Source organism: Tamandua tetradactyla, chromosome 16 (assembly GCF_023851605.1).
Source record: "Tamandua tetradactyla isolate mTamTet1 chromosome 16, mTamTet1.pri, whole genome shotgun sequence".
NCBI lineage: Eukaryota > Metazoa > Chordata > Mammalia > Pilosa > Myrmecophagidae > Tamandua > Tamandua tetradactyla.
In genome coordinates this window covers 40976585-40990202 of record NC_135342.1, presented here as the reverse complement: position 1 = coordinate 40990202, position 13618 = coordinate 40976585, and the positions used below count along the sequence as shown (strand labels likewise).

General features: G+C 37.9%; 2 protein-coding genes across 7 annotated transcripts in view; one reads left to right on the top strand and one right to left on the bottom strand.

The window, feature by feature from the left end:
- Positions 1-663, bottom strand: part of PHKB (phosphorylase kinase regulatory subunit beta) — a 294059-nt gene extending 293396 nt beyond the window's left edge. For 2 of the 5 annotated variants that reach the window (XM_077132329.1, XM_077132328.1), the window contains exon 1: positions 533-660. In XM_077132329.1, coding sequence (XP_076988444.1) covers positions 533-608 — 76 coding nt within the window. In that variant the 5' untranslated portion in view covers positions 609-660. Of the gene's footprint in view, positions 1-199; positions 376-532 lie in introns of all 5 variants that reach the window. The other 3 variants (XM_077132332.1, XM_077132330.1, XM_077132331.1) reach the window with 3 other exon arrangements.
- Position 664: 1 nt separating this feature from the next.
- The window catches only part of ITFG1 (integrin alpha FG-GAP repeat containing 1), a 343198-nt gene continuing 330244 nt past the window's right edge, over positions 665-13618 (top strand). Inside the window, exons 1-4 of one of the 2 annotated variants that reach the window (XM_077132340.1) lie at positions 665-1100; positions 2746-2818; positions 8214-8359; positions 10191-10248. In XM_077132340.1, the coding sequence (XP_076988455.1) occupies positions 893-1100; positions 2746-2818; positions 8214-8359; positions 10191-10248 (485 nt within the window). In that variant the 5' untranslated portion in view covers positions 665-892. The remainder of the gene's footprint in view (positions 1101-2745; positions 2819-8213; positions 8360-10190; positions 10249-13618) is intronic. The other variant, XM_077132339.1, reaches the window with a different exon arrangement.

Below are 13618 nucleotides of genomic sequence, written 5' to 3'. Positions count from 1 at the left end.
ACACGTCCAGGGGTCAACTTCCTTCCGAGACCGAATTATGCTCTAAATGTCCCAGTTCGTGGCCCGAGGAACTATCCCCCTCAATTTCTGCCACAAAGATGCGTGGCCAGAACAGAGAATTCGTGCGAAATGTAAAAGGGAGATACAAAGTAAGGCAATGAGTAGTCGCTTGTTTTCTAAGGCCAGAACGCTACCATACCTAAGAATTAAACTATCCGATTTTTGCGGAGGAACACAAATAAAGAGGTCACATTTCCTTCTTTAGGATTGTGGCAGCCGCCTAATTTCTATGGGAAAACTCAGGGCGAAGTCGGGATCACCATCGACATGAAGAAAGGAGTAACACGGTGTAGAAATGACGCCGCCACGGACTTTCTAAAGGTGGAAGGGCAGACACTAGGAACAAGGACGGCACCGTCGCCAGCTTTCGGTGGGAAAACACGAAGGACACGGCACTGGTTCATTTCCAGCACCCCTACCTGCCTCCCGCCCTAGGCGATGGAGGAGGAATACCACCCACGACCAGCCAAACCTGAGCGCTTGGTCCGGGCTCTTCGCTCCAGGACCTTCCAGCTCACGTCGGCCAAGAGCCCCGCCGCCCCAGCCATAGCGTCGGGCCGCCTCCTCCGCCGCTGGGCCGCCTGTCAGCCCCGCCCCCTGCGCGACGCTGTCGGGAGGCACGGCGCCGGAAGTGAGCGTAGGGGCGCTCTTCCACTGGCTCCGCGGCCTTGCGAACATCGGACTAGCAGCCTACCGCGAGAGGGAGAGGGGGGCCAGCAGGGGCTCAGCTTGCCTCGGGACTGCGCGCTGTGTTTCTCGGCCGGCGGCGAGGCGCTTTACGGCTGCCGTCAAGCGCGGCGCTGGGCCGGCGGGCGGGGGGCCGAGAGCTGCCATGGCGGCGGCGGGCCGGCTGCCGAATTCCTGGGTGCTGCTGGCGCCTGTGCTCTTGGGGCTTGTGCTACTGGGAGTCGGGCCGGTCCCGGCGCGGGCGCTGCACAACGTCACGGCCGAGCTCTTTGGGGCCGAGGCTTGGGGCACCCTAGCGGCCTTCGGGGACCTCAACTCCGACAAGCAGACGGATCTCTTCGTGCTGCGGGAAAGTCAGTGCTTGCGGGGCCCTCCCTCTTTGCCGTCTCTGTGCCCCGCCCGGTGTCCCCCACACCCCTTGACCCGATTATAGGTCCTCCTGCATTTCTCAGCCCCTTCTCTCCCATCTCTGTCTCCTTCGTCTCCAGCATCCTTGACAGCTTACCGTTTTACTTCATCTTTTCAATCCTAGGACTTGATCTGACCACCCCACAGATTGATCTATACCCAGAAACTCTGGCCACACCACAGTATTTTTTTTGAGAAGCCCGAGGCCTCCACTCACCCCACCCTCTTCTCTTCATGGAATCATCTGTCTTCCAAAATCCTTTCTGATTCCCAGGTGTCTTTGTAGCTTGATAGTGTATGTTCACTCCTAAGGCCCCTACCTTCCCAACTCCTTTGCTTCCCCCTACCCATCTTCCTCTTTGATGAACAGGAAAAGATGCAACTTGACAGTTTCTTTTTATAGGTGATTTCTCCCTGCCTCCTCACTTACCTAATAAACCTTTTCCTCCCTTCATCAGGATCCCCACTATCTCTGAAACCTCTGTGTCCTTCCTAAGGCCCTAAATACTTGGCAGCTCACGCGAGTATTTTGCAAGGACACAGATAAACCTCAAAACCTAGGGGAAACATTCCCAAACTGCAGAAACTTTACTGAGCTGCTTAGTTTTTTGTGTGCATCTTACTCTCCATCACCTTAGTCAACCCTCTAGTTTTTCATATCCCTACTTTTTTTGGCAAATAGTGGTTCTTAGAAGTTCTTTACTTTAACTGATCACTAAGCGAATTTTTATAATTTTTAATGTTGACTGATAAGGGGTCTTAGCATTCTTGAGTATCCACAAAAGCAAGTGCTTCTTAAGGTCAAGGCCAGGGAAGAAGGCAGAAAGAGCTGACACAGCCTGACTGGCAGGATCCTGGACCAGGCTTCTGGGAGCTCTTCCTAGGAACTTAGGGTTTCTCTGATTCCGACATATATTTTCGTATCTTTGTGTGACTCCGTGTTTCAAGTATGCATACTGCCAAATCTGTCAGTACTTCATCCAAATTGGACACAGAGACTCTGCTCTTTGATGATGGCCTAAACTGTGTTTGGTTAAACAATTTCGACAGTCAGTCCCAATGACCTTTCTTTGAGCTTCAAGAATGCATCAACCTGGGGTTGGTTCCTTAGGCATGACAGGAGGAGGACTCTTGGAAGAATCAGTGTTGTCTGCTTAAACGCTTGATCACATCCTTGTTACTAGTCAGATACCTGCAGTGGAAATTACTGTACCCTTGATGTGATGAATGAACTAATCAGCTTTAAAAGGGGCTGTATTGTTAGCTTTAGACTTGACTTATAGTTAAAGAACATGTTGCTGTACTGTTTTTTTTAAGTCAACCAGTGTGACTACTGGAGGAAGACGTTGACTTCAGTTTTTCCATGCTTTTCTTGCATATTTCTTTCCTGCTTTGAACATTGAGCTTGTGATACTCTATTAAGAATCCCAGTTCCATTGGACTATTAGAACTATCCTTGAGAGGGCAGATTAACTGGAGTAGAATGAAAGTTTCCTTATTTAGAACAGTACCTGAAAAGCTACTTGTAACTACTGACTGAATTTCTTGCAGGGGAACATTTTTTTAATGTCATATATTCACTTCTTTTAGGAAACGATTTAATCGTCTTTTTGGCAGACCAGAACGCACCTTATTTTAAACCCAAAGTAAAACTATCCTTGAAGTAAGTGCAAATGCATTTGTTTCTGCAAAATATTAGTCATTTGTGTAATAATGGTTATGCAGTAGCTTGTTGTATTGCCTTTGAAATCAGTCTTACCTAACTGGTATCATGACACAAAACCACTAATAATGAGGTAGTTGTGGTAAATAATTTGTTAGGAAATATAGTGTAAGTACTAATGTTGTGAAATAATTTACTTCTAAAAATTAAATAAATTTGAATGGATTCAGGGCTGTTTTTAGAAAAACACCCTCTATCCCCTTGTAATCTAATATGCTTTCTGGAATTTGTTAGGAATTGTCTTTCACCCTGAGTGTGCCTGTAGGAGTAGATCACTCACGGAAAGCTCATCATGTCAAGCATGTATTGGAGAGAAAATATTAGTAGACAGTGAAGAAAAGGTCAATGACCTTGGTTACAGTTTTTTTGTTTCTTGACTCATAAGGTTGATTTTGAAGGAATTCAAATCAAGCTTTTGAAATTATCTCAATTTTTTAAGATACTGCTCAAATGTTTCTTTTTTATAACTGGCAATGCTTGAAACAGTAACCCTCAGCAATAATGAGCCTATACTATTTTAAAGTGGAATGTACCATTTATTACTGTCAGAGCTCAAGGAGGAAGAGATGGGTCAGTGCAGGCTAGAGTGAGTGGCATCTTCCACTGGAGTCATGGGTCTTGAGCTTGACCTTAGAATGAGTATACTTAGGTGGAAAAGTTCAAGGTTGGGGGCACAACATTTGTAAGTGATAGCTGTAAAAACAGCTATGAAGAGAAGGCCAGAAGATTTGCCTGGCAAAAGTAAGGGTACTCTTTGGAGAGTTATGGGCTAGGAAGATGAGATCAGGGCAGACTAAAGACGTTCATAAATATAAGAAAGAGTTTGAACTTGATCCCATGTGCCATGTGGAATCAGTACAGGTTCTTGTGCAAAGGAGAGATAAGGAAAATGGTATTTTTAATTAATTTACTTATTAATCTTGTACAGAATGAATTCGGTGGGGGAAGATGAGAGACTACTTAGGCTATGTTATTAATGTCCTTGTAGAGGTGATGAGTGCCTGGACTCTACGGTACTTAATTTGAACTTGGATAGATGTAAAAAATAATAATAACTTTGAATTCAAACATTGAGAATTATAAATGGATAAATAGAAACTTATTCGTCTTGAGAAATGTTTGTGAGTAGTAGATGCCAGCCTGCTTGGGGTGGGGAGGAAACAGAAGTTGATAAATGTTATATACAAGAAATTAACTGCATAGAAATGGTTTTTCTTGGAAGGGATAAGAAGTTAAGGAAGGATAGATGATTTAACTGGCTTGAGTTATACTGATTTTAAAAAGATTTAAAGTAATATCTTCAATTATGCAATGTTAACTGTTTTACATATTTAAAAATTTAGAAACTTTTGGTTTTATTTTACTAAAAATATTTTACAAGTAAAGATAACTATTCTTCATCCTTTTCTGACTCCCTGACCCCCTTTCCAACCTCCCTTATTTCTTTCTCATATGCACCCTATTTAAAAATGTTTAGCTCTTTCTTCTGGTGTTTATGTCCATATTTTAAAATAAACATTTACTCTTTAATTTCTTGAGTTATTTTTTAAATCTTTATCTCTTGATTTTTTGTTAGCATAGGTAAGAATTTAGCATCTCCATCATACCAATATAGTTATGTCATAGTTTTTAGTTAAGTTAATAATAACTGTTTACATTTTAACCATGCAATTAGTGTCCAGTAAAAATTCATGTAGTTTTTCCTTCCTGGAGTGAATTGATTGCTTTTTATAGAAGAAATTGCATGGTTTTCTTGTATATATCCTTAATTTCTTGCAAATGTTTCAACATAGTGCCATATACCTGTCATGCATTTTTGTTTTCCCCGATAAGTCATCTGCACTCCTACCCTATCTGGATTCACTCTTTAGGCCTTCTGTGAAGTTACTATTTGGAGACTTTCACTTTCATGCACTTTGCTTGGTCCCCTGTTTCTTGCATCTTTGCTCAATCCTGTTTCTTGCATCCTGTGCCACCTTATTTCTTCATTTTCTCCTAATCATCTGATCAGAAGGGCCCACCTACAACTGGGTGTGTCATATCTCAATGGAAATAATCCACAGTTTCCACCCCATGATATTGAATCAAGATTAAAAGAAACATGGCTGCCCTCACAAGAGAGGATCAGGAAAAAATTCATGGCTTTTCTGGGGTACATAACAGCTTCAAACCAGCATATGTGTGTATAACAAGATATAAAATTTGCCACTTTAACCATTTCAGTGGCTTTAATTACTTTTATGGTATTGTCTTACCATCACCACCAACTTCCTTTAGTAGTGTTCTTTTTTTAATGGTCGTACTTTCTTCTCTTATCTCTCCAAGTATAGTTTTGAAGTCTGCTTTTTTTGCCTCCATTACCTCTGATTTCATCAAGTACATTACTGCTGTTTGTTTTAGCTCTTCTTTAATATAATAATTCTCTTCAAAAGGCAGGTGTCTTTTCATAGTTAAGAGTAAGTCACTAAAGAACTTATTGCTAGCTCATTGCATGGATGGACTTCTCTACTTTCTCTCCCCTCCTGGAGCAAGAGGGCCTGGCATTCTAGGAATAGGCTGGCTGGCTGGCATTCTAGGACTAGGGTGGGGACAAGGGTCAAACTGTTCAGGTTATAGATTTTCCATTAACTCTTTGTTTTTAGTTAAAAGCCTTACTCTTACCCTCTGCTGTTACTTAAAATCCCCTGAGACTTTCCAGAAAGTAAATCTTGGTTCTTGCATAGTGAGCCAGAGGGAGAAGGGATTATTGTTCAGAATACAGACTTTCCGTTAAACCTGCTTTCAGCTCTGTGCCTCATTCTTGTCTTCCACTATTTCTGATGACTCAAAATTCTGATCCTCTCAGGGATTCTTCAGAGGACAAAGCATTTCTTCTTGACCCTTTTTTTCCTGGGCACTTTAATTTTATAGTTTTCTTGCTCTGCTAAGTCCATTAACATCCTTCTATCTGCTATATTGTTTCATGGTTTCTTTGTCCTTGACAGTTTACCTTTTCTTTTAAATCGATTCATATCATTTTAGTGGATTCTCTGAAAGAAAAAGATATAAATGTATGTGTCAGTCTGACATCTTTAAAATCTTACTGTTTTTACAACATGAAGAAGCTGGGCAATTGTAGAAATCAAGACTGATTTTGTTAAATCTCCATCTAACCCTTTGTAGTATCCTTCCATCTATTTCAAGGAGCTTTTTGCACCCAAATCCTAGATGTATTTGGAGAGATACCACTGCCTGTAGGGAAGACATACATGTACACACACACACACACACACACACACACACACACACACACACACACTAGTTTCAGTTTGTTACATAGTAGCATGTGTGGATTGCTATATCACATCTTTTTTTCATTGTGGTAAAGTAAACAGAAAATTTACCATTTTTAAGTGTACAGTTCAGTGACATTAAGTACATTCACAACGATATGTAACCATCATCCGTATTTCCAGAACTTTTTCATGACCCCACATAGAAACTCCATATCTATTAAGCAATAACTGCCATTTCCCCCTCCACCCAGCCCCAGGTAAATACTAATCTACTTTCTGTCTCTCCGAATGTGTTCATTCTAGATATTTCATATGAGTAGGATCATACAATATTTTTCAGTTTGTGTCTGGCTTATTTCAGTTAGTGTTTTTGCAAGGTTCATCCACGTTGTAGCATGCATCAGAATTTCATTCCTTTTATGGCTGTATACTGTTCCCATTGTATGGATATGTCACACTTTGTTTATCAACTCATCTGTTAATGGACACTTGGGTTGTTCTCACCTTTTGGCTACAGTGAGTAATGCTGTACATTACACTGAGTAATGCTATACAGTGAGTAATGCTGAACATTGGTGTGCTAGTATCTGTTTGGGTCCTTCCTTTCAATTCTTTGAGATATAGAAGAGGTGAAATTACTGGATCGTTTTATATTGTAAGGAATTGCCAAACTGGTTTTCATAATGCTGCACCATTTTGTCTTCCCCCAGCAATTCGTGAGGATTCCAGTTTCTCCATATACTCAGAAACGCTTGCTATTTTCTGCTTGTTTGTTTGTTTCTTAATAATTGCCATCCTAGCGGATGTTATCTCACCATTTTTTTTCTTTTTAAAAATATGGAACGTTTCACAAATTTGCATGCCATACTTGCATAGGCATGTATATGTGCTGCCGAAACGAGCACTATCTCACCATTTTTAAAGATAGGGTGTTTTCCTTCCTAAGGTTAAAGTATTTTTGGAGTTCTTTGAGGAAACTGGCAGGCATTACCTAAGATATTTTATTGCATCATGATCAATTTTTAGAGGTCAACACAACTGTATTTGAAGTCCAGCTGTTTCATCTGACTAGCTGTTTAACTCTGGAACCTACTTGATTACTCTGAATCTAGTCCATTAATTACGAATAACAATAATTTCACTGGTGAAGATTAAATGAGATGGTAGATATTATGTACTACTTACTAGGGCATGATAAGGAGATGCATCATAATAAAGCTATAATTATATTTATATTTTCTGACTGTTTTAACCTTAAACCCTTTCAGTGTTTTCCTCATTTCACTTTAAATAAAACCGATGTCTATATACTTTTAGATTCTTGATGCCATTTAGGAAATAATGATCCATTGTCTAATTGCAAGTCTAATGTGTTTACTTGCAGTTTGCTCTAAGTAGAATTCAATATAAGTTGAATTTAAGATCTATTTTTGGATTGAATCATTCAAACATCATTGTGACAAGACTCCAGGATATTTTGTTAAGTTTTCAAAGTAAATGTAAATGATTTTAGAATTATTTTATGGCTAGAAGTATATATTACCAGTGTGGATAAAAAAACTTATTTTCTAAGTAGTCTGAGTAGCTTTCAGAAATATGATTATTTAATTCTCACTCTAAGTTTAGAATCTACAATTAAAATCTAAAATTAAAAATTTTATGAATAATATGTTTCAACTAACAAAATCACGGTGACATTTTTTGCTGTTTCAGCACTTGAATAATTGGGCTTCTGTTCAAATGCCTTGATATCTTTGATGAAGAAACTAAATAAAAAGGATGTATTAGGCAATGGTTGAAATAAACTCAAACTTTCTCCTATAGTAATTCAGATTTATCTTGTTTCTTTAAGACTACTATACATTATTCTGAACTCTCCACTCCCTACCAAGGACAGCTGAATATATGACAGATGGGATATTAAAGAAGAGAATGAAATTAATCACTTCTATGAGCTTTAACTTTTATGTTGAAAATACCTTTTGTGCAGTAGAAATATAGAGGTATCTTTATTATAATTTAAGTGAATATTTTCAAATGCTTGCTTTTTTTTTTTTTAGAAATCACAGTGCATTGATAACCAGTGTAGTCCCTGGGGATTATGATGGAGACTCACAAATGGATGTGCTTCTGACATATCTTCCCAAAAATCATGCCAGCGGTGAATTAGGAGCTGTTATCATCTGGGGACAAAATCAAACATTAGGTGAATTAGTTTGCAGAATTTTTAGTACTTATCATTGAATATTGAGGGGGGAAATGCCTGTTTATTTTAGGTAAATATAATAAAAAACATTGCCCTAGAATCTGCTCAAAAATAGAGTTCATGAATGTCAGTAATTTATTTTTATTTTTTATTTTTATAAATTTTTTTTATTTAAGAAAACAAACAATACCCTTAGAACCACAAATAATGAATATCTTAGGTAGCTTAACCATAGGCATATTTAAATAAAGTATCCAAATAAAATCATTGTAAAGCCTGTATTTACTCAGTAAGTTTCATAAACCAATTAAATATTGAGGCAACAAGGAAAAAAATCTGTATATTCAGATAGCAAAGTTGTTAAATTCTAAGTGTTAAATACTAACTTAGCTACCATTTGATTAGCTGTCAAAACTGTGAATGTTCTCAAAATATCAAGTAGAAAGTTCTTACAAATATCTGCATTGCTATAGTAATGACGTATATTCCTAAATATTTTCCTGATTTCAGGAAAGTATGAAGATACAAATATTTTTTACCCAGCTAAAATGGATATCTAAGTTAGCTTATCCATAGGCATATTAAAAAAAAAATCTATGTACTCATTAAGCCTGTTTGTACAATATGTTTCATAAACCAGTTTAAAATTAATGCAAGGAAGGAAAAAAGTCTATAAATACAGATATCAGAGTTACTTGAATTCTGAATATTGAATAGCATCTTAAATACCATTTGATTAACTATCAAAACTGTGCGCATTCTCAAAATATCAAGTAAAAAGTTAAGTAATTTATTTTTTACACAAACTTTTTTTAAACAATTCATTATCTGATTTTTTTTTTTCAACTCAGAACCAGTCTGTAGTCAGATGCAGAGAACAGAGTGCATTCTTGTTAACTTAAGGAAGAAAGAGAATTTTATAGAATTTTAATGACTGTATTGGAATGGCTGAAGAGCAGACTCTAGGATGAAGTTTCACAAACTATCCTCAAAGCCATCAAGGAAGCTACTGCCACTTAGTATTACTATCAGAGGGTGTGTCCAGCTGCCTAACAACTGCCAGAATAACACTGTACCTGCTATGACTAACCAGCTACATGAGTACCTTTCACCTATCTTTTGATACTCACAGATTTAGTAATCAGACACTGACAGACTTCACTCACTTCTGCCTTCCAAAATTCACAGTGTAGCTGACAGGCAAAACATAAATTATATTCAGAATCTCAGTTTCTGAGATTTCTTCAGATGCAGGAAGGGTATCTGGGAAATGCCATTTTTGGTTTCTCATCTGCGCCGAAAAGATTGGGATAGAGGTTTGAGCCAGTCTGCTATTTCTACCCACAACTTTCAAGTCTTAACAGACTTGTCTATATAATTATGCCTAAATAGACAACTTGGTTCATGGAGCCAGAATTTAGTGAGAATATAGGCAATAATTTCAATACTGTAAGTTCATTCAGTCAATAAGTATTTAAATAAGGATTACCATGTGTAAGGTGCTGCTTATATATAAGCGTGAACACTCAGAGTCATGTTGTAATTGCCAATTTCTCCAGTGTTAAATTGTGTATAACGAAGGTTCATGTAAGGGATTTTCATATTGAAGCCTCAAAAGGAAGTTATTTTAATACTGGTCTTTACTACAGAATGATCTCTTCCAACAGTCTTCCTTTACAAATGTGATGTCCAGTAAAGTTAGATTTATGGCATCATGTTAGTGGTAATAGTTGGAATAAATTAGAGATGAAAAGAATATTTTCTCTTAAGTGTAGATACAAAAAATAATATAAAATGCTGTGTATAATTTATGTAGTTTCTTTCTTTACAGATCCTAACAATATGACTATACTCAACAGGACCTTTCATGATGAACCACTAATTATGGAGTAAGTATTTGCTTGCTTCCTTTTGAATTACTTTAAACTTTTAAACATAAAAGAAAATCCTTCACATAGAAAACTGCTTTGTTAAGTAATATTGACACTAAATTCATTCTTCCTTAAAGCTGATAGGGGTCTCTTTTCTTTTTTTTCTTCTAAAGAAATTTTTTTTAGTGTATAATATCAAATATATTCAAAGCAAAGAAAGGAAAAACCAATAATTTTCAAAGCACACTTCAACAGTAGTTACAGAACAGATCCCAGAGTTTGTCATGGGCTACCATTCTATCATCTCTGATTTTTCCTTCTAGCTGCTCCAAACACTGGAATAGAAGGAATATTAATAGATTGATTCAACAGCCATACTCGTTTCTTAAATCCTGTTTTCTCTCTTATACCTCCTCCTCCTTTAATCCTCCTCCCAATCTATAGGAATCTGTTCTGACTTTTTCATGTTGAAAAGAAGTGTCCACATTAAAGGATAAGGGGATGTAATTAATTGATAAACCCTGGAGAGGCTGGTTACTCTGAGTTTCAGGATTTATCTGATCTAGGAAACCTCTGGGAATTATATGTTCCAGGACTGCAAACTTAGTGCATGAAACCTTTACAGAGTCTCAGTTTGAGCCCTAGGTGTTTATTAGAGTCAGCAGGAGTGATGCTGATTGGGGTTTAGCAAACCATGGCAGTTTCACTATCTAACTGAAACTTGCGTGAAAATAGCCTCCAGTGGCTATTGATTCCATTTGATCTCTCTTGCCCACTGATGCCTTGTATTATTACCCTTCTTTTCCACCTTTTTGTCAAGAAGACATTGTCAATCCCATGGTGCAAGGGCCAGACTCATCCTCGGGAGTCATGCTGCTCATTGTCAGGGAAGTTTTCACCCCTGAATGGTTTGTACCACATAGTAGAGAGGGCAACAGTTTTCCTTGCAAAGTTGGGCTTAGGGAGAGAGAAAGAAAGGCCACAACTGAGCAACAAAGAGACTTCTTGGAAGCAACTCACAGTCCTCATTATGGGTAGTCTTAGCTTCTCCTCTACAGAAATAAGTAGCATAAGGGCAAGTCTCAAAATCCAGGGCTTGGCCTGTTTTCTTGGGAGACTCCAATGGTTGGGAGGTTTACCAGAAGGGAGGGTTTAATAGTTCCATGAATAAGTAAATATATATTTATGTTTATATGTATATATATTTCCCTTTCAGATCCTGAAAGGACTCTGTCAATACTTTTTAATTATCAGCCCACCATAGTCTGAGTTGTATCCTGGTATTATATTAAGCTATAGATAATTACGAGGCCTTGTTCCTGTTCTGGACTCCAGGAATTTAGATTATTTAAATGAGCTATCCAGAGAGGTTACTTTAGCTTATGTGTTACAGAAAATTTAGGTTCTAAGCATAATAAACCTTTCTGCCTTTGATCTCATACGGTAGCTGAAGGTCTAGAATACATACAGTATCATCTTTTACCTTGCATTCTGATTTATCTTAGACTTAGCCAGATTGGCTTTGTTTTAAACCATAATTGAGGGATAGTCTCTTTTTTGGTTACTTTAGATATTAACTTTCACATCTGGAGCACTCCATTTCTTAGACCCAGATGTCACAAAGCTACTCAAGAGTTCCAAGGAAATAACAGCTGAAACACATATAACTCAGTGTCCCAGAATCCAGAAACACATCCACAATTTCAGACCAAGTGTGACTGCTATAAAAGCCCACAGTCTAGACTCCTGTTTTTTAATGAGTATTTTCTAAGAGAAAACATTAGCATATTTGTACTTTTGTTTCCGGCTTATTTTGCACACCCCATTGTCCCAACGTGTATTCAGTTTGTCATGTGCCCCTCAACATCCCTCCTTTTTGTAGCCACACCAAATAACATTATATTAATGTATCACTGGTTGTCATTGTGCTTCTCAGTCATTGTATCCTTCAGCTCCCTCCATCTATTAGCCATCATGGATAATGTTCAAAATAAACAAACCATGTCTGCTACAGTATCTTCATTTGGTGGTACAATCATCAGCACTCTCAATCTTAGACAGTTTTCATTCCATAATGACAAAGAACTGGCAAACATAACGTCACCAACTATCGAATAAAAACTATTCTTAATTATTTGTCCTTCCAGCCTATTTAGTTGTTCCTGGTAGTGCTGTGCTATTCGTAATGTTTTCATGTTAACTGCTGGCTCTAGCATGCGTTCTTAGTTTTCCTCTTAGATCCCCTGACCATTGACTCTTTGTACACTATCAAACCATTGAAATAGTTCATGTGAGAACTTATTTATAATGGTAGATTTAATCAGTGGGATACATAGCACTATACATCCCCTTTCACTTAAATTCACCTTCAATATTTCAATGTTATGTATAAACCCGCTAGTTAGTTGTCCTCATTTCTATTCATTCCTGTGCATTAAGATTCATCCTCTGGGTAAACTTTCCTCCATCTCTAGCTTTTCTGTACCTCTAGGTCTGCTATATTCTACAGTGTAACCTCAGAGATTACCTTTACCAGAGTCATAACAAAATCATACAGTATCTGTCCTTTTGTGAATAATTTATTTCACTCAGCATTATGTTCTCAAGGTTCATCCACATTGTCATAGATCTCAGGACCTCATTTCGCCTTGCTACTGTGTAATATTCCATCGTATGACTGTCCCACATTTTGTTTATCTGCTCTTCTCTTGATGGGCACTTGGATTGTTTCCATCTCTTGGAAATTGTGAGTAGTGCCACTATGAACATCAGTGTGCAAATGTTTGTGTGTGTCACTGCCCTCATCTCTTCAGGTCTATACCGAGTATTGGTATTGTTGGGTCATAGGGCAACTCAATATTTAGGTTTCTGAGGATCACCAAAATGTCTTCCACAGTGGCTGCACCATTATACACACCCACTGCACCATTATACATCCCAGTGAGTAAGTGTTCCAATTTCTGCACATCCTCTCCAACATTTGTAGTTTTCTCTTTGTTTAATAGCAGCCATTCTTATAGGTGTGAGGTGATATTTCGCTGTCATCTTAATTTGCATTTCCCTAATACCTAATGAAAATGAGCATCTCTTCATGTGCTTTTAACCCATCTATATTTGCTCTTCAGTAAAGTGTCTATTCATATTCTTTGCCCATTTTATAAGTGGCTTGTTTATTCTTTTGTTGTTGAGCTGTATAATTTCTTTATGTAAACAGGATATTGAGCCTTTATCTGATATGTGGTTTCTAAATATTTTTTCCATTTAAGTTGGCTGCCTCTTCACTTTCTGACAATCCTTTTAGGCAGAAATGCTCTTGATCTTAAGGAGTTCCCATTTGTCTATTTTTTTCTTCACTGCTTCTGTCTTAGGTGTAAAGTTTAAGAAGCTA